At 46.7% G+C, this 19,421-nt stretch overlaps 1 protein-coding gene across 12 annotated transcripts in view; it reads right to left on the bottom strand.

Annotated features, from left to right (window-relative positions):
* The window catches only part of Adar (adenosine deaminase, RNA-specific), a 39,894-nt gene that overhangs the window by 13,475 nt on the left and 6,998 nt on the right, over positions 1-19,421 (bottom strand). For 5 of the 12 annotated variants that reach the window (XM_063282623.1, XM_063282621.1, XM_006232775.5 and 2 more), the window contains 3 exons: positions 4,075-5,497; positions 1,401-1,584; positions 104-252 (listed from right to left, as the gene is read on the bottom strand). In XM_063282623.1, coding sequence (XP_063138693.1) covers positions 104-252; positions 1,401-1,584; positions 4,075-4,790 — 1,049 coding nt within the window. In that variant the 5' untranslated portion in view covers positions 4,791-5,497. 12 annotated transcript variants of the gene reach the window in all.

Raw genomic sequence — 19,421 nt, 5'->3', positions numbered from 1 at the left:
CTGAAGGCCCCTTTCCAGGGAAACGACTCCCCCTCGTGCTGCAGTAAGTATCTTTCCTACTTTGGGGGAGACCTCCACAAGACACACCACACATGAGACATACTTGGGGTCATGAGCAGGGCCTTCTTTGGACAGGAGACGAAATTCACAGGAGTTCCCTAGCTTGTGCATACACTCAAGCAGTGTAGTAACTGGGCTCTTCCCAGAGAACAAGGATGTTGCTGAGGAGCTGGGGGGCTGGGACTCTGCTGGCTGGAGACAAGAGAGGAGAAAGCAAAGGACAAAACAGATACAAAGAACACTAGTCAGTTCATCACAGCAGGAGGCCAGGAGGTTGAGACTTTTATCTCCCCTTCCCCGTTTGTGGAAACAATGTCTTCCCTTAGAGCTCAGCCTGGCCTTGACCCCAAGGCGACCCCCCACCTCAGTCTGCCAAGTGCATAGATTACAGTGAGGGTCACCATGCCCAGCTAAGAATTTCTTTGGACAACTGAATGTGAGGAGATGCTATGGGGACTGGAAGGGATGAGTATCAGCTAAGAGAGGAGAGTGGATCCGAGGTTTGCAAGGCTTGTTTTAACTGCCAATGTGACACAGCTCAGAACCATAGGGAAGAAGCCCCAGTGAGGTGCTGTCTGTATCAGATTGGCTTGTGGGTATGTATGTCTTAGAGAGTGTCCTGACTGTTTTGCTGCTATGAGACCTCCTACCTTAAATGTTGGCAGCCCAGATCAAAGGACATGGGCAGTGAAGGCTCTGCTTTTCTGCGTGCCTCACTGAGGAGTTCCTCTGCGCTATTCCTGCCGCTGACCCCTCCCTCATATTGGAACCAGCTTCTTTGGGCATGAGAGCACCTCTCCAGGCACAGCCAGGCTTTCAGTGCCAGGCAGGGACAGCCAGGCGGGGACAGCCAAGGGAGGCACTCAGCCTCACGGACTCAGCAACTCTCAGTGTTCAGCTGTGTCACAAGCCTCATTGGACAACTCTGGCCAAACCATGTGCCAACCTAAGAAATCCTCTTTTAATTATATGTTCTACAGGTTCTGTTCCTCAGAGAACCCTGACTAATATATGGTCCTTTCAACTCTGACATTCTGCAAATATAATCAGACCAGCAGAAGTAGAAGAGGGGCTGGCGGGGTTGGGGATTTAGCTCAGTGGTAGAGCGCTTGCCTAGCAAACACAAGGCCCTGGGTTCGGTCCCCAGCTCTGAAAAAAAGAAAAAGAAAAAAAAAAAGAAGAGGGGCTGGCTATAAGTGACAGGGAGGGCAGGGCGTAGGAAAAGGCAGGGATGCTACCTCAGAAGAAGACGGACTCTTTGAGCCAGGACAGCTTCCAGAGTCTGTCAAATCCTGACACATAAATGCCAATGGGTACCTTCCCCAGCAAAGATCACTCACCTTCTCTGGGTCTTCCTCCATGGGACAGTTGGACAATTCTTCTGGCTGTCCACTGTCTTTGGCTTTGGCTTCCCGAAGCAGAATCGCCATGGCTTTCACTGCTGCGTCCTGCTTAGCAACTTTCTTGCTGCCAGCCTCAGCTGGGGGAAACTCTCGACCATTGATGACAACCTGGAATTTAAATCTTGGTGCAAAGGATTAGATGTGTGAACATCAGGTTGGGTCATCCCTCTGCTCATTCTAAAGGGATCTCCACCCAAGAGCGTTCTGCTATACACTGAGTGCCTTTCAGGGTCTCTACATAGTCCTGGTTGTCCTGAAGCTCAATATGAAGAGGTGGCCTCAAACTCAAGAGGTCCTCTTGCCAGCTCCTGTATATTAGGATTGAAAGTGTGCATCACCACACCCAGCGGTATCCTTTTAAAAATTTATTACGCATGTGCAAATGTGTGGAGGTCAGAGACAGCCTGTGGGAGCCAGTTCTCTTCTCTCACTACATGGGTTCAGAGGACCGAGCTCAAGTTGTCAAGCTTGGTGGCATGTGTTTGTACTTCCTGAGCCAGCTTGCTGGCCCATCTTTTTTTGAGACAGGGTTTTGCTCTGCAGCCCAGGTTGGCCTTGAACTAACATTCTCCTGACTCTGCTTCCCCAGTGCTGGGATTACAGGCATGCTGGCTCCTGTCATTTCTTAAAAATGAAAATAATAAAGTGCACAAGAGATGGGTAGACATCCACCTACTGCAACGGTGAAGACTGGCCTCCATGGAGGTCCTAAAGGACAGCAATGGTATTACAATGCTCTTTTCATTTCCCAGACCCACAGCAGATGTCTACCCAGTGACAGAGGCCTGCTGGGTGCTAAGAGGGGAGGAAGGGGAGGCAGAGGAGTGGGTAAAGAGCTACCTCTGAAGAAGTCCTGCTGTTTAGGTGGGTAGTGTGTCTCAGGCCACTGGAGAAATCTGTCCTTAGACTACTTGTGCAGGGCTGCAGCTCTGTCTGTCCCAGGTCTGGGATGAAACCCATACCACCTGCCCTAGACCTGCCTTAGGCTGAGTAGCCTTTGCTCAAGCTTTTAGATGCCTTAAGCTGTTTACTCAAGCTGGATCTTTACTTCATTCAGAGAAAGAAGTTAAATCTCTTACTTCCTAGGTTTTCCAACACAAGTGACATTTGACTATGACATCAATGTTTTGTTTTTGTTTTTCATTTTTTCCTCCTTTTTAGTGCAGGCTAAACCTAGTATCCTCAACACTGCCTGAGTTCCCTAAAAATTGGAATTATGGGCTTGTGCCTCCACACCTGGCAGCATCTGTGCTCTTCATAGCTGACACCCAAAGAACGACTGTCAGCAAACCCCACAGCTTTCCCTCCACTCTCTGGAGGGTGGAGGTGAGAAAACAAAAGAACTCGAGCCCCTAGCACAAACAGAAACATGTCCTGGCACTGCCAGTTTGGGATAAAGATACCCCCTTTGTTTACCAGTAACTTGGTATCATGAAGGACGGTATGAAGAAACAGGTTACTACTGGGAAACCCTTACCCTGGAAACCACCCTAAGACAGTTCTGTGCATTTGAGACACCAGAGCTATACAGATAATAGCTGACAGGTAAGATTATATTGCCTTGGGCATCTGACGTGGCTCAAATGGAGAAAAGCACCTTGTTGCTCAGGTCTCACCTCAGGAACCCATGGCAGAAGGAGACCAGACTCAGGAAAACTGTTCTCTGATCGCTACACGAGTGGCATGGCTTACGCGTGCATTTTTTTTGAGGGGTGTGTGTATGTGTGCTTGCTCTTGCTTTCTCTCTCTCTCTCTCTCTCTCTCTCTCTCTCTCTCTCTCTCTCTCCCTCCCTCCCTCCCTCTCTCCCTCCCTCCCTCTCTCTCTTAAAAAGGATTCTATTGAATCTGATGAGGCCTTGTCTTAGCTGCTAAGTACACTCAATGTTTACACAGTACTGAAATCATTCAACAGTGTCATTATTCCGTGTTCCTGTCAGTAAGGAATGTAGGCTATATAGAAGTTGGAGGTGTTTAGCTTTTTCTCTGTCTCTCTAACTACAACTTGCAACTACTCAGCCCCAGTAGTTTCAGTCATCTGACAGGTCCTTGAGTAGCTTCTTCCTGGTCCACTTATCTTCCTCGATCTGTTTCCTGGTGTGTGTAATCCCATAGTGCAGTGGTTCTCAACTCCTTTGGGGGGGTCAAACAACCCTTTTGCAGGGTCATATATCAGATATCCTGCCTATCAGACATTTACATTACAATTTACAACAGTAGCAAAATTACAGTTATAAAGTAGCAACAAAAATAATTTTAGGCTGGAGGGGGCGGATCAGCACAGCATGAGGAACTGTATTAAAGGGTCACAGCATTAGGAAGGTTGAGAACCACTGCACAGTCTGGCCAGCTGCCTGAGTGAATCTCTGACTTCTTGGTTCAACAGCAGCGGCAGCGAGTACAGCCCATCTACCTGTGCAGAGGAAGATTCTGGCTACCCTGCGGTCTCTCATCCCTGATCAGCATTAGAGAAAGGACCAATCAAGAATGATTAGGTGGAAAGGAAAGAAGGCAAAGACAGGAGCCACCAAGGACACCACTCACAAGTAAACCAAGACAGTATTAGAGCCAGGGTCTGACTCACACTAGGCATGATTCCTGGGTAGTCTCTTACCGAGGTTCATGGGACGGTCCACTCTGCTCTATCAGGTTGAAATCACAGGTCTGACTAGTGAACTGAGCATACTCTAACAACCCGCTGACAGGGTTCTTCAGCTGGCACTCAGTTAGCTTCTTGTAGGGTGAACACCGTGGCAAGGTAGGGCTGTAGAAGGAGGGCATCTCCATGATGGCTCGAAACTCACCTGGTGCTGTGTGGATACTATTCAAGTTATCTGGGATGTCATCTGTGGCCCACGGGCCATTTTCAGAGGCAACATACCCTGCTCTAGAGGGGCCGTTGTGATAAGCATGAGGCCGCAGTCGTACTGGTCCTGGTCGGGCCTCGTGCCTACTTTCATACTTTGTCACAGGCTCCTGCCCGTTTTCCACTCTTTTGGAGGTTGCCATGCTGCTTGAGCCACCTGATTGGGGTGGGTGGCAGGTAGGGAATGAGGTGCTTTGAGTGGCTTCTGAGACAGCTGCTGGGGTAGCTGCAGGACCACTGTGTGTACTTCTCTTCATCTGCAGCCTCTCACGCTTCTTGTCCGTCAAGTACCAGATGGGAGGAGTGGCCCCTTCCCTGTAGACATCGCCTTGCCTTTCTAAGTCAATCAACACTGCATTCACATCTCGGGCCTTGGCGAGGCCAATGTTCTTAGCCAGGTTCAGGGCAGAGGACTTTGACACATTGAACAGATAGTCACAGATTTTCTCCTTAATTTCAGCCATATCAAGAAGCTCAGAAGGTCCTTCTAAGTCAGAGGCAGGGTCTCCGTCCTCACTGTCCAAATCGGGCTCTCCTCGAGGGACTTCCTTGTCTGAATTCACAGCTCTAGGGGGCTGAGTGCAAGCCTGACTTAAGGGCACAAGGCTCCACAAAGGAGGCTTCCCCACTCCTCTATGCAGCTTTCCCTTCCTTTCTAAGGAGTACAATATACGATTGATGTCCTTTTTGGGGGTCCTGAGCTCTCTGGCTAGCGCGTAGGCAGTGGTGGCCTTCCCCTCACCAAGCTCTTCCAGGCGGTTTAGGACCTTCTGCTCTGGATTCTGACTGATGCTCAGCTCCTGGAAGTGTGAGCAAAGACCTTCAGCACCTCTCCATGGCGGACCCCTGCTGTGTGGAGGAGGAAGTGGGGGTCCTATATGGAACCCCTGATTTCTGAGAGTCACACTCCTGGGAAACCCCCAGATTTCCGGTTGTTTTCCTTGGGCAGGTGGCCCTGGGAACCTTGGCCAGTGTCCTGGGAGGAATGTCGGTAGTGACTGGGTCTGTGCTCCAATCAAGGGTGCTTCTGGGAGCCGCCCTTTGAGAAACTCTATCTGCTGGAGCTGGAAACTCCTAAGGTAAGACTCCGACCCACGTGGCTGCAGGTATCTCCACTTGCTGTGCTCATAGCTAGGGTCCAAGCAGGGCTGTGTCTGGTGAGGGAACACCCCTGCAGAGGACAACACAGAGGGCAGAGCTTGAGTTAGAGTAGCACATGAGCCTATTATCCCTACAGTTTGTGCCTAGGGAAGGTGTCCCTGATTTCCTAATGGGTGGGGTAGCTGAGCTGTGGCCTACGTTTTCACTAGGGTGACTTCAGTTCACTACTGGCTACTGCTCGGGAGCTCATTAGGGAACAGAGAAGGAACAGGTTGCATGACACAATTTCAGATGCCTCAGTGAGACCTCCAGTAACTTAACTTTTTCCCTTGCAACAGGATATAAGGGGGCTAGGGGAGGGGCGTGAAGAACACCATTCCACTCTCCCCGATAATTTCCCTCTTAAAACTAGAAAACACAGCTAAAAAGTGGCTCAATGGGCAAGGGTACTTGCCACAGACTTGGTGCCTTGGAGATCCAAGGGGTGGAAGAGAAGTGACCTTCCTTTGCTCATCACATGTGCAGGATGGCATATGCACCGTCACCCAAACAAACAAACAAACAAACAAACCCTGAAAGTGGGGCGAAAAACAGGATTTGGGGTGTGTGAGATTGGCTGTTTACATGAGTCAGGTTCTCCAGCACGCAATGCAGCCCCTTTAGTCTAAAACCTATCATGTGCATGATCTTGACAAGCAGCACATAGGACTGGGTGAAATGGAAGTGCACCTCTCCCCAGCAGAGCATCTCCATGTGGTAAGAGGGCCTCGGTGATTTACCTGTCAGTCACAACCCTGGAGGATCAAAATTTTGTTACAGGGAAGCTAGAGAGTTGCCATCTCTGACATGCTCATAGCCTTCCTGACTCTCTTCCTGAAGGCTACAGGAGCTGGGCCACAGATTTCTGTTCCCCACCTGTCATGATTGGGGCTCTTACCATCCTAATCACTATTGTGCTTCCTGACCCTGGGGTTCCTCACTTCCTATGTGACCACCATCTTCACCTTTCAGCTAACGTCCTTGTCTAGTGACCCTATCAATATCACTATTATACAACATGCTTTTAGCCATCAAACCCCAACACTCTTTTCTGGTAGGTGGTGTACTGGCTGGTTTTGTGTGTCAACTTGATACAAACTGGAGTTTTCACAGAGAAAGGCACCTCCCTTGAGGAAATGTCTCCATGAGATCCATTTTAAAGCATTTTCTCAATTAGTGATCAAGGGGGGAGGGCCCAGCCCCTTATGGGTGGTGCCGTCTCTAGGCTGGTGGTCCTGGGTTCTATAAGAGAGCAAGCTGAGCAAGGCAGGGGAATCAAGCCAGTAACATCTCTCCATGGCCTCTGCATCAGCCCCTGCTTCCTGACCTGCTTGAGTTCCAGTCCTGACTTCCTTTGGTGATGAACAGCAATGTGGAAGTGTGAGCTGAATAAACCCTTTCCTCCCCAGCTTGCTTCTTGGTCGTGATGTTTGTGCAGGAATAGAAACCCTGACTAAGACAGCTGGTAAACATTTTCTAGAAGAGGCTAAATAATGCTGAGCAGTGTTTGTGGAACCAAAGTCTACACAAACAAGCTCATCCTTGGTCTTCTTTATGCACCCCTATCCCACAGGGCTGGGATTGAGGTGTCATGGTGCAGAATGAGCAGCCTAATCACACAGCTCAATAATGGGGACTGTAGGGGATCCGATTAGCTCTTTGAGTGAACTTAGGAAGAAGACATTTTCTTTTCAAAGTGGTTAAAGTCAGTTTCTGGATAAATTCCTTTTTTCAAAACCTTATTTCATTTTATGTGTATAGGTGCTTTGCCTGCATTTATGTCTATGCACCACAGGTGTGCCTGGGGTCCACAGAGGATAGAGACCCCCAAGAACTGGATAATGTAGTCACTGTTCTTAACTGCTGAGCCTACCCTAACTACAGTCTAGATCTACACGGCTAGTTTCAGACAACATCTGGCAAATATGCATGTGTAGCTGCAAAGAAGCTGACTAAAGCTGCAACAGCCTCACACTGTGGACATCAGTCAGCTCTGAACATGTGTGTTGGATACACTTGCATTTTTACTACAAAAAACTGGTATATGTTAAAAGTGTAAATGGTAGAGTACATGTTAAGCTGTCTTCTGTTAAGAAAAAGAGAAAACCAGAGAGAGAGAGAGAGAGAGAGAGAGAGAGAGAGAGCACCTGCGTGCATGCACACTAGAATGGGCACAGAAGAAATGAAACTAAGGAATCTACTGAGTTATTTTGGGGAGGTAGGACCAGAGCAGGTAACAACATTTAGTGATGTTTCTGATGTGCTCACAACCTTCCCGACTCTCCTGAAGGCTACAGGAGCTGGCCACAGTCTTCTGTTCCCTACTGTTGTGACTAGGGATCTTACCATCCTAATCACTATTGTGCTACCTGTGCTCTTACCTCTGAAAGTCTCTAAACAAACCCCTGACAGAGCGGCTGCAGACAGTCACTACCAAGACTGTTTCTACACCTCTCACTGCTCTTTCCCTTCAGGCCTATTCACCATGCAAATTATAGAACAAGTCATCTAACATCATCATGGCCCTCCAAACACCATTCTGATCCTGGTTCTCATCTGTAGGATCAAAAGATAAGGCCTTGGTCTTATCATAAGGCAAATATCGTAGTATATGTAAAAAATGCTTTCATTCAAGATAGATGCCCAAAATTTTGAGATTTTGAGGGGAGACACACACACACACACACAACATTAAAGGCTGGGGAAATGACTTAATGGATAAAGCCCTTGCCGTACAATCTTTTTTTTTTTCGGAGCTGGGGACCGAACCCAGGGCCTTGCGCTTACTAGGCAAGCGCTCTACCACTGAGCTAAATCCCCAACCCCGCCTTGCCGTACAATCTTAAGGACCTGAGTTTGAGTCTCCAAAACTCAAGAAAAATCCCGATGTGTGGTATAACAATCAGAAATTGCGGGGCTCTTGAGTGTATAGGGGACCAGGAAGAAAATTCCTGGAAGCCTGAGGGCCTAAGTCTGCGGTTGTCTTTTCGTGGAAAGGAGTACAAGTGTGCATGTACATCTCCAAAATTAAAAGTTGCTTGTTTTGTGTGTTTGTTTTTGAGACAAGGTCTGACTACATAGTTTTGGCCTTGAGCTCAGAAATCACCTGCCTCTGCCTCATGAGTACTGGGATTAAAGGCGTGTGCCATCATACCCACCAAATTAAAAGTTTTAAAACACACACACACACACACACAGACACAGAGAGAGAGTAGTGGAGCATTTGCTTATCAAGGGTGAGGCTATGGGTACACCCCAAATAGCTTTTTAAAATTTGAAGGGTAAACCTGGGTGGGTCATGTCTGAAATTCCAACTGTAGGGATGAAAGACTGGTGGCTGAGGGCAATCATGGCAACATGTAGAAACTGTCTCAAAAACAAACAAACCAGCATAGTCAAATCAAGATAAAGAACATCCCTAATCCCACCAAAGGGTTCTCCATCCCCTCAAGGATCAGTTTCCATCCCCACTGCTTTCCAGAATGTCATAATCAGTGCTGTACACTGCATGAATCCTCTGAATCTGGATTCTTGTGTTCAGAATGCTGCAGCTGAGGTCATGGACCGCAGCAGAAGTCTCATTTTAATGCTAAGCACTACAGTTTACCCAGTAAGCTGTGGAAAGACACCCTTCATGGCCATAAGGTACTTAGAAGACTCCCTCCCCGCCCCTCCCCACCCCCTGCCAGTTAGTTGAGATAATTTAAATTTCTCAGGAAGTTGAAAAAGAGCAAAGAGGGACGTGAGGAAAGTTGCTTATGTGGGGCTCTAGCGCCTCCGCGAGGCGTCAGGGGCCTTAAGAGAAAGGGAAGGGATGATTGTCTTGGCCTGGGTCCTCATCTGGCTTAGATGCAGGTCTATCTTCTTACCTGCCTCCTTCCTGAGAATGCTCAAAGCTACAAGAACTAGCTGAATAGAAATCCCCAGAAGGGATGGCAGTTCGGTTTGAGAAGGGGCACATGAGCCGTGTAACTCACACCACAAGCCAGATATGAGCGTACAGACCCCGTGTGCTTACCTGTGGGTCCCCTGAACCCCTGAGACATAGCTCCGCCGGCAAGGCCCGCACCTGGGGCGTAAGATGGCTGGCTCCCCAGAGTTCACTTTCGTTTCCTTGAAAGGCTTCCCCGCCCAACAGTTGGGCGGGGGGAGGGGTTTGCTCCCGGTAGCCGAGCACATCCCGCCCACCAGAAGAGCTGGGCCGCGGTAGTCTAGACCCACAGCGTTCCTCACCAGTCCTTCGCTAGCAGGGCGCTACACGAGTTATCTGAGAGCTTGGATGCAATCTATTTTACCGACGAGCTTATTTTTGTTCACGGTATTTTGGAAAGCGTCACTCGGGCACTCAACAGCGCCCTCACTGCCCTGTGAGGAAGTTCCTTTTCCGTGTTTAATCAGTACTGTTTTTGAGATTTTTCAAGTCTGTCTCTTCCTAGAGTGACCATTGGCCAATGCCCTGTCCCCACTAGCCTGTCCTTCATCTACCCAAATTCATACCTTTTTGTAAATAAAATTCCTTCCCTCCCGACCTTCTTCGCACATTCTGCTCTTTGTCCTCTCGTTTTTTCTTCCTTTTTTTTTTTTTTTAAGACTTTGGAGGAATTCCACTTCCACATCCCTGTGTACCTGGTGTGTTTGTACCAGTGTCAGCACCCAGCACAGGTAGGAGCCCCAATATGCAGCAGTCTGGGCATCTAGTGTGTGCTACAATGTCAGCACTCAGCACACAGTGTAAGTAGGAGCCCCAACATGCAGCAGTCTGGGCAAGAGGGACAGCTCAAAAGTCACTCCCAACCATGTCCTTCCTGTTGGTAGCCTTCGGTGCTCCCTGGGGCTCTCCAGTGGGAAGGGCTGTTCTAGTCTGTATCCCCTGCACAGCAGTCCCAGACAGTCATAGGTGAGTGGATAACAGTGCACTCAAATAAAGTAAAACAATTTGCAGAACAGAAACTTCACAGGAGGAAATAAAAAAATAGCAATCAACACAGGAAAGAGCTCAATCTGGCGCTCTGAGGGAAGCTCAGTAAAGAAGGTCACAATGAGTTAGTGTTCTTATCCACTCACCAGTGAGGCTCCATTAACTACACATAGGAGGACCAAAAGGAGCAGTCCCGAGTCACTGCAAGAAGTCATTTCTTAGGAAAACACACCCCATGACTTAACCATTCTATGCATATAGCAGGATAAGCTACAAAACACTGGAAACAAAAATAAGCAAATGTACCCACTTTAGAATATTACACAGTAATTGAAGAAAAACTACAGCCACCTGCAGCAGATGGAAAACAATGTAACGATACCGAAATAAAACCTCCTGTCCCAAAGCATGTAAAACCAAGCTCAATCATGCACTGCACAAGACAGGTTCACTCCAAGGGGGAAGGTGTTCTAAATGGAAGGAATGTTCTGGGGGCTAACGATAGTTCAGAGTTTCACCTGGGTAGTGGCTAGATATGTTTGCTTAACTGTTATGCACTGCTGATTTATTCATGTTTACATATGTGTTTGTGTGTGTCTGTCTGTCTGTATGCGTGTGCTATATTCCACAGGTTTAAAAGGCAACAAACAGAACCAACTCTCCCTGTAGTATTCTAGGCCACCCCCCCAACCCCATGTTCTCTGTTCTGTTCACATCAAGCACATGATGCCTTATCTCTGCTTTCTTGCCTTCCTGCTAAATAATCAGGAAGAATCCAGAGGCATTTTCATGGTGATTCTGGTGCAGGCAACTGTCCTCCCAGCCCTCAGTCCTCTGTGATCCAAACACAGGAAGGGCTCTCAATAGAGAGAACTTTTCTTTCCAACAAGATCAGTTTATGCCTTGGAAGAACCACTGCAGTCGTCAGATCTCAGCAATGAGGCCCTGCAGACAGTCTCATTCATATTCTGTGTCCCTCCCGTGGTAACTGTCCTGACTGCCGGGCTCACTGGGTGGTTATGCTATCTGTACTGTTCTGCTCATTACTATTTGTTATGGAACTGATCAGAAAACACCAACAGGTTCACATAACCAAAGCCAGCTTTCTGCTTCTACAGCAATCCGTGGCTGTTTACCCTTTCCAGGTTTCCCCTCAGCTGGAGGGCCTTGGGAACAAATAGGTGGCAGCTTACTTCCCAGGAGCTTGGGAGCTTCCAGTCAGGTTCCAAGATAACCTCTATTCAGCCTGCAATGTACTTAACTCTGAAGGCTTCTCATTAGAGCCACCACCCAGATAACTGTGACATTTAAACTAAGGTCTCACAACCTCCCCTCAGCGCTTACAGAAGCCTGGCTTCACTGTGGCCAGGCTCCAGTTCCACAAGTGTCTTCAGAAGCTGACTGGGTTTAGCTTCCAGTCCTCTTACAATCCCGGCCTTGCTTTTACCTATGATTATTGACTGGATTGCTGTAGATTTTGTTGAACCTTTGTGGAGAGAAAACAGTTTTTGATACGTAACTTCCAGTAGTTAGATGTCAGACCACAGATGACTGTCTACCCACAGCTGGATCCGTCGCCTCTACAGTACAGTAGCGTCTGTTCATTGCCTTCAGTGCTGGCTCCCACAGGGGTACTGAGAAAGAAATGGGCTGTCTGGGACCGCAGGCCATGTTGACAACTAGTGCTGTGTTGTCAGGGAAAGTAGTGAATCACGGAGGCACTCAGTACTAAGCTAGTAATAGTTTAATGATTTGAGGGAGGCAAATATTTATGAGTGCCTGTGGTTTTGGAGGTCTTGGACCCTCCTGAAGCTAGAATTACAGGGAGTTGTGAACCACCTGATGTGGGTGCTTGGGAACTGAATCTAGGTCCTCTGAGAGAACGGCATATACAGTTAACAGTTGAGCATTACTTCAGCCCCAAGAACATTATTTTTTAAGAGGATACACGCAATTTCTTATCCTTGCTTTTTTTTTTTTTTCAATGCTGGAGATTGACCCCAGGGGCCTTGCCCATGCTAAGGCAAACACTTTACCACTGAGCCATATATTCCCACCCTATAACCTATCTCTTAAGAAACATAATCTGTGGTATTGCTAGGTACAAATTTATTAGCCTCTGTTCCTTTTCTCTCATTCTCCCCTCTGTCCCAAGGTCTTACCATATATAACCCTTGGTATCTAGGAACTTGCATGTAGCCCAGGCTAGCCCTGAATTCTTGCCTCAGCCTTGGGATATAGGTGTGTACTATCTATCATGCCCAGCCTCTTCAATATTTATCATTGGGCTTTTCTTTCAACCAAAACAGCTACTATCTTTGAAACATTCATTTAAAAAAAGATTTATTTATTTATTTATTTATTTATTTATGTATATGAATATGTAGCTGTCTTCAGATACACCAGAAGAGGACACAACCATTACACATGGTTGTGAGCCATCACATAGTTGGTGGGAATTGAACTCAGGACCTCTGGAAGAATAGTCAGTGCTCTTAACCACTGAGCCATCTCTCCAGCCCTGAAACATTAATTTTCTAAACTCACAGGGCTTCCCCAGCAGTCTAACTTGCTCAGATAATCTGGGAGGTTTTCAGGAGACAGAAGAATGAGGTGTCAGCTAGCTATATTGACCCTGAGAGATATTCTATAGATGTGAGTAGCCAGAAGGAGCTTTTGGTTTTTTGTTTTGTTTTGTTTTTGAGACAGGGTCTCATATAGTCCAGGGTTACCTTGAACTCCTCCACATACAGCTGAGGCTGACTCTGAGCCCTTATCATCCTGCCTCTACCTTCCAAAGCCTTCTAATTTTGAAATTACAAGAAAGCAAGAACTGTTTTGGGTACTCCCCACCAAAACAAAACACCCAGAGGTCTCCAGAAGAAGGGACATGCTTTCATTACTAAGTCAGAGCTCTCCAGTAAATGGAAGGAAAATATGTGTGTGCCAGGTAAGGTTGGTGGTTACACAATAAAGTTATAGTATTAACGACAATGCTAAAACAATGGCTAACAGTCCATGTAGAACACTGTGTGCATACCAATGCACACTTAGCTGCATGAGCAGCCCACAAAGTAACTCAATAAACGCTTTGGCTCTAATGTATTAAATCCTGTCTGGTGCTCAAGCTGCTTGTCCTGCAAGCTCAGTCCTGTGAGTAGCACTTGATCAGCTGCTGGGGTGGCTCTGGCAGTACAGAGACTCAGTTACTGGCCCACATCTGGGTTCCACTGAGGTAGGGCTCAAGGTAAGGGATTTTCACCCACTGTTTTTCTTCCTCTTCTCCCCCAGTCCCAGCCTGAGCTCTGCTCAGTCCTAGCTTCTGAAAGACAATGGCCCCATCTTTAGCTTGTGGAATAAGTGTTGTACGGGCACAGTGACAACAGACTGGGCCCTGAGTGTTGCTTCTTGGAAAGCAGGTAGATTTCACGAACAACCAATTTGCCAGATGGACAAGTCATAAAATAGCCAATTTAAGAAACAACTAATAGATGGAAATTACTTTTTTCTCCCTATTTCTTTTTCTTTTCTTTTTTTTTTCTTCTTTTTGAGACAGTTTCTCTGTGTAGCTCTGGCTGTCCTAGAACTCACTCTGTAGACCAACCTGGCCTCAAACTCAAGAGATCTGCCTGCCTCTGCCTATTTCTCCCTGTTCTTAATTGAGCAGTTTTTATTCCCTCTTCCTAATAGAGCTTAAAGGTAATGTGTGATGTTGTCTCTTACTGTCCTAGAGCAGAGACTGAGGAGGAAACTCTGGGAGGAGAGGCCAGCTACTCACTACTGCGGACCTTTTGGAGCCACTGCTGGCAGTCACCCACAGTCTTCCCTGCAGAGGGCTCGACTCTGCAATTTCTAACTCTTCTTTGAAATAGGATTCTACTGTGTTGCTCAAGATCCTCAGGTCTCAGCACCCTAAGTGCTGGGATTACAGGTGTGTGCCACCATACCAGGCCTTCTAACTCATTTTATGTATTTGGTTGTGAGCCTAGCCTTTAACGGCTGAGCCATCTCTCCAGCCCCTTCTAACTCATTTTAAAACGTCACTTTTTCATTATTGACAAGTTCACAGAAATTTCCACCCACATGCAGAGGATACGGTCCTCTGATGTCAGAGGGGAGTGACCAAGATGCTGACATTAAAGATGGCAATGACCAGCACCAAGCCAAGCAATGCCAGTGGCCACTGGGAACAAGCAAGGTTAGACACTTCCCTTACAGAGGCAGCCCAGCCCAGCCCACACTTTGACTTCAGTGCAGTGACACCCAGCAGCCTCCAGGGCAGAGAGAGAAGCATCTGCAGTGCTGAGTCACCTGTCTGCAGTATTTGTTCTGGCAGTTGGGGACACATGGGCCTTGCTGGGAAAGTACACAAGCTCAGTTTTCCAATAAATACTCCAAGCAACTGCCATGCCCTGTGTAAAGTGTCGTCAACACCTATAACGCCAGCACTCAAGAGGTAGGGACAGGAGGCTCTCTAACCTGATAGAGCCACTTGCTTAAGGCCAGGCTAGGCTGCATAGTAAGCACTGTCAAAAATAAAATAAAGCTGAGAATACGTAATACTGGTTTGGGGACTCCATGGGTACTTTCCCAATCTTATTTTGATTCTGAAACCTACAAAGTGTTCTCAAATCTGACTGGGTTACTGCTGCCTTTTGAAGGTTACCCATAAATCTTAGGATAAAGGTTCAGGTCCAAAACAATGTCTGCCACATTATATACTGTTGGCTTGGCCTGCCTTCCATCTTGTTTGCCTAATAGTTAAATCACACTCTTTCAGGCTTGAAAAGTCCAGCCCCAGTTTTCTGGTAGTTCCTTTCCAACACCAGGGGATAGAGGGCATATGAAGTTTATAGTGCCCATACTCCTAGGGCCTTCTTTTATACTTACTACTTCTTTTATATTTACATGGTCATTTCATTAATCAAGTCTGCTTGCATGTGCAGTGAGAGCTTTCACTCTCTTGACACAGCACAGGGCCTTACGCATAGAAAGTATTCAGCAAACACTCATCCAGTAAATACTTATAGTCATCAAGTCTAGAGAAGCAGCCAGCATAGTGGCATACTAATCCCAGCAACTTGGAAGCTTTAGAAGGCTAACCTGGGCTAAATAGTGAGACCCTATTATTGCCCCTCCCCACACACACAAAAATTAAAATAGCCAGGTATAACGACCCTGTCCATTAAACCCAGCACTTGGGATGAAGAGGTAGGCAGATCTCTGAATTTGAGGTCAGCTAGGTCTCCACAGTGAGTTCCAGTCCAACTAGGACAACACAATGAGTTGACGTACAGAGAGATATGTGGGAGAGGGAGTGGGAGAGGAAGAGGACTGGAAAGATGGCTCAGCAGTTAAGAGCACCTGTTGCCCTTGAAGAAGACCTGAGTTCAGATCCTAGCCCTCTTCTAACCTCCATTGGTGCCAGGTAGATTGTGGTGGTTTGAATATGCTTGGCCCAGAGAGTGGCACTATTAGGAAGTATGGCCCTGTTGGAGAAGTTTGTCAGTGTAGGCATGGGCTTTAAGACCTCATCCTAGTTCTAGCTGCCTGGAAGCTAGTCTTCTCCTGTTTGCCTTCAGAACAAGATGTAGAATTCTCAGCTCTGCCTGCACCATGCCTGCCTGGACACTGCCATACTCCTGCCTTGATGATAATGGACTGAACCTCTGAACCTGTAAGGCAGCCTCAATTAAATGTTATCCATATAAGAATTACCTTGATCATGGTGTCTCTGCACTGTAATGGAAACCCTGAGACACAGATATACATGCAGACAAAACACCCATAAACATGTAACAAAACAACGAAAAAAGAACAATCAAGGATCTATCTTCTAAAGTTAAACTGACAACCCAACTGCTTTGCAAAGCTACTGGACATTGTACTAACGGTCTTAAGTAAGTGTGTAATCTCAGTTCACGATGATTATAAGGTGACTCTATCACTGAATCACTGAACTAACTAAACAATGTAATCAATGAGTCAGCTGGTGGTCAATGGGAAAGCTGGTCACACATGCCTATATACTCTTGAATTATGCCCTTAAAAATGTCTGAAGATGAAAAAAAATTTCATCAAATGTGTGTGTGTGTGCACGTGCGCATGTGCTCAAGCGCTCACACATGTATATTTACAACCTTTACTCTTTTTCATGTGCACATGTATACAAATGCTCATGTATGTATAGGGGGAGGGTGCCTATGTGTGTGAAGGCCAGAGAACAACCTTAGGAACACAGTCCATCTTCTTTAAGGGAGGGTCTCTCACTAGCCTGAAGCTTACTGAAGTGGGGCTGCCTGGCCATCATGTAACAGGAACCCTCCTCGCTCCATCTTCCCACACTAGCATTACAAGGGGACACTACTGTGCTGGCACGGGCTTTCTGCTTACTTGTTCTGTTCTGTTCAGATTTGTTTTAAACTCATGTTGTGAGGACCAAACTAAGGTCCCTTGCAAACATTTTACCTACTGAACACAACCCCAGTCCCTAAACTTTATTTTATTTTGAGACGGGAGCTCCCTGTGTAGACCGGCTGAACTCATAGAGATCCATCTGCGTCTGCCTCCCAAGTCCTGAGATAAAAGCATCATGATGCCCAGCCTTAGAACTCTTTCTTCATAGTCCCAAACTGGAGCCACCCAAATGCCCTTCTAGTGCTGAACAGACACTTGAGGGCTATTTGCAGGAACACTGAAGACAGCTCAGTTGGAAAGTCCCTGGCACACAAGTGTAAGGATCTCAATTCGGATCCTCAGTGCTCAAATAAAAAGCTAGACATTGCAGTGTGCATCTGTAGTTCCAGCCACTGGGGAGGAGGGACAGGGATCCCTGGAGTTTAATGGCCAGCTGAATTGGTGAGCTCCAGGTTAAATGAGGAACCCTATCTCAGAAAACAAGATGGAGAGAAATGGAGGTAGACACTCAGTGTCCAACAGCTCTGGTCTTTGCCATACACTAAGGTCCTTTGCAAGCATTTTAACTACTGAACAACCCCCCCACTCCCCAGTTTCTAAACCTTATTTTATTTTGAGACAGGATCTCACTATGTAGATCCGACTGGTTTTGAACTCATAGAGATCTACCTGCCTCTGCTTCCCAAGTGGCGGGATCAAAGCACATGAAGTATACATGGATACATATATACCACATACATACATACCACATATATACATATATGCACCACACACACATATATATACCCACATGTATGTATGTATGTATGTATGTATGTGTGTGTGTGTGTGTGTGTGTGTGTGTGTGTATATATATATATATCACATCACATATATACCACATACAGACCAAATAAATAATGTAAGCTGGGTGTGGTAGGAAAATGCTCATACAATCCCACCAATTAGGAGATTGAGACAGGACAGTCAGATGTTTAAGGTCATCATCAGCTATATAACAAATCCAAGGTTACCCTGTGCTATATCAGACTGTCTCAAAAAACAAAACAAGAAGCAGACAAAACCCAGAAACAATAAAAATACACACTCCATAATTCCATTTGCTGGGAGTTTAGAAGGAATCTGTAGTGAAGGACATGACAGCTGCAGTTGTACTCAGGAGTGGTGACTGGAAATAGGCTTCGATGACTTTCCAGTAGGAATGTTTTATTTCTTGATTTAGCTACTAATTAAATGCGTTTATTTTCTGTTACAATACAGGGTGAGTCACATAAAATCTGTACGTACAAGCATATACATCGTCTCAGAATAGAATTTTAGAGAGCATGTGAGAAGGATGGGCAGAGGCTGAACAGATCATCCTGCCTACACACAAAAGGCTGTGCACTAAACCAGTGCCCAGTTAAGCGCGTAAACAGAACTTCCTGCAGCAATTTCTGAAATGCTAAGAATACTAAAATAACGAGCTGTATGAATGACCCTTGACTTCCAATAGGGCTGCATCCCAGTTCATCCACCACCAACTAAAAAGGAGAGAGTGCATGTGCTGTGCTACGTGCTGACCATGGCTTGGCAGACAGCGAAGCTGTGAAAAGCCCTTTGTGTCACTCGGACAGTGTGGCTGGGTACTGTCTGAGTATAAACTGCACATGGCTGCACAAAGACCAAAGTGTGAAATACGTTCCTATTGATGTGTATGCTCTTTGCAAACATAAAGAAGTCAAAGAGGCACACAAGCCAGCCCAGCATAAGCCAGGAGCATTCGTACTGGAGACCAGTTTCACAGCACAGCAATAACAGCATAATTGAACACACAGACCTTCAGTTAACATGCTTAAAGAGTGGTTTATTTCTAATTGCACATGTGTATGACACACCCACATCCACTCACAGAGGGGGGGGGGGGCTACCAGTGCCTGCAGAGGTTAGAAGAGGACACTGGATTTCTGAAGCTGGAGCACTAGATGGTCATAAGCTGCCCATCATGTATGCTTCTGTCTTAGTTGTGGTTTTTCTGCTGTGAACAGATCCCATGAACTGGGCAACTCTTATAAGGACAACATTTCATTGGTGCTGGCTTACAGGTTCAGAGGTTCAGTCCATTATCATCAGGGCAGGAGCATGGCAGCATCCAGGCAGGAATGGTGCAGGAGGAGCTGAGAGTTCTACATCTTGTTCCAAAGGCAAACAGGAGAAGACTGACTTTCAGGAAACTCAGAGGAGAGTCTCAAAGCCCATCCCAACCCCGACACTTCCTCCAACAAGGCCACACCTCCTAATAGTGCCGCTCCCTGGGCCAAGCATATTCAAACCACCACAGTTGCTGTCTGAACTCACACCCTTTGAAGTGCAACTAGTGCTCTCAAGGGCAGAGCCTTCTCTCTAGCCCCTTGTATTATAATTTTCTTTTTAAAATTAACTAGATAAGGGCTAAGAAATGGCTGAGTGATTGAGAACACTGTCTGCTCTCCTTCCAGAGGACCCAGATTTAACTCCCAGCACACACACAGTGGCTACAACTATCTGTAACTCTAGAGCTAGGGGGATCTAATACCTTCTTCTGGTCTCCATGGGTACCAGGCATGCATGTGCAGATAAGTGCACACAAAACCACATGAAT

The sequence above is a fragment of the Rattus norvegicus genome, chromosome 2 (genome assembly GCF_036323735.1).
Source record: "Rattus norvegicus strain BN/NHsdMcwi chromosome 2, GRCr8, whole genome shotgun sequence".
NCBI lineage: Eukaryota > Metazoa > Chordata > Mammalia > Rodentia > Muridae > Rattus > Rattus norvegicus.
The sequence above is the reverse complement of the archived record's forward strand: the minus strand, read 5'-3'. Positions and strand labels throughout refer to the sequence as shown.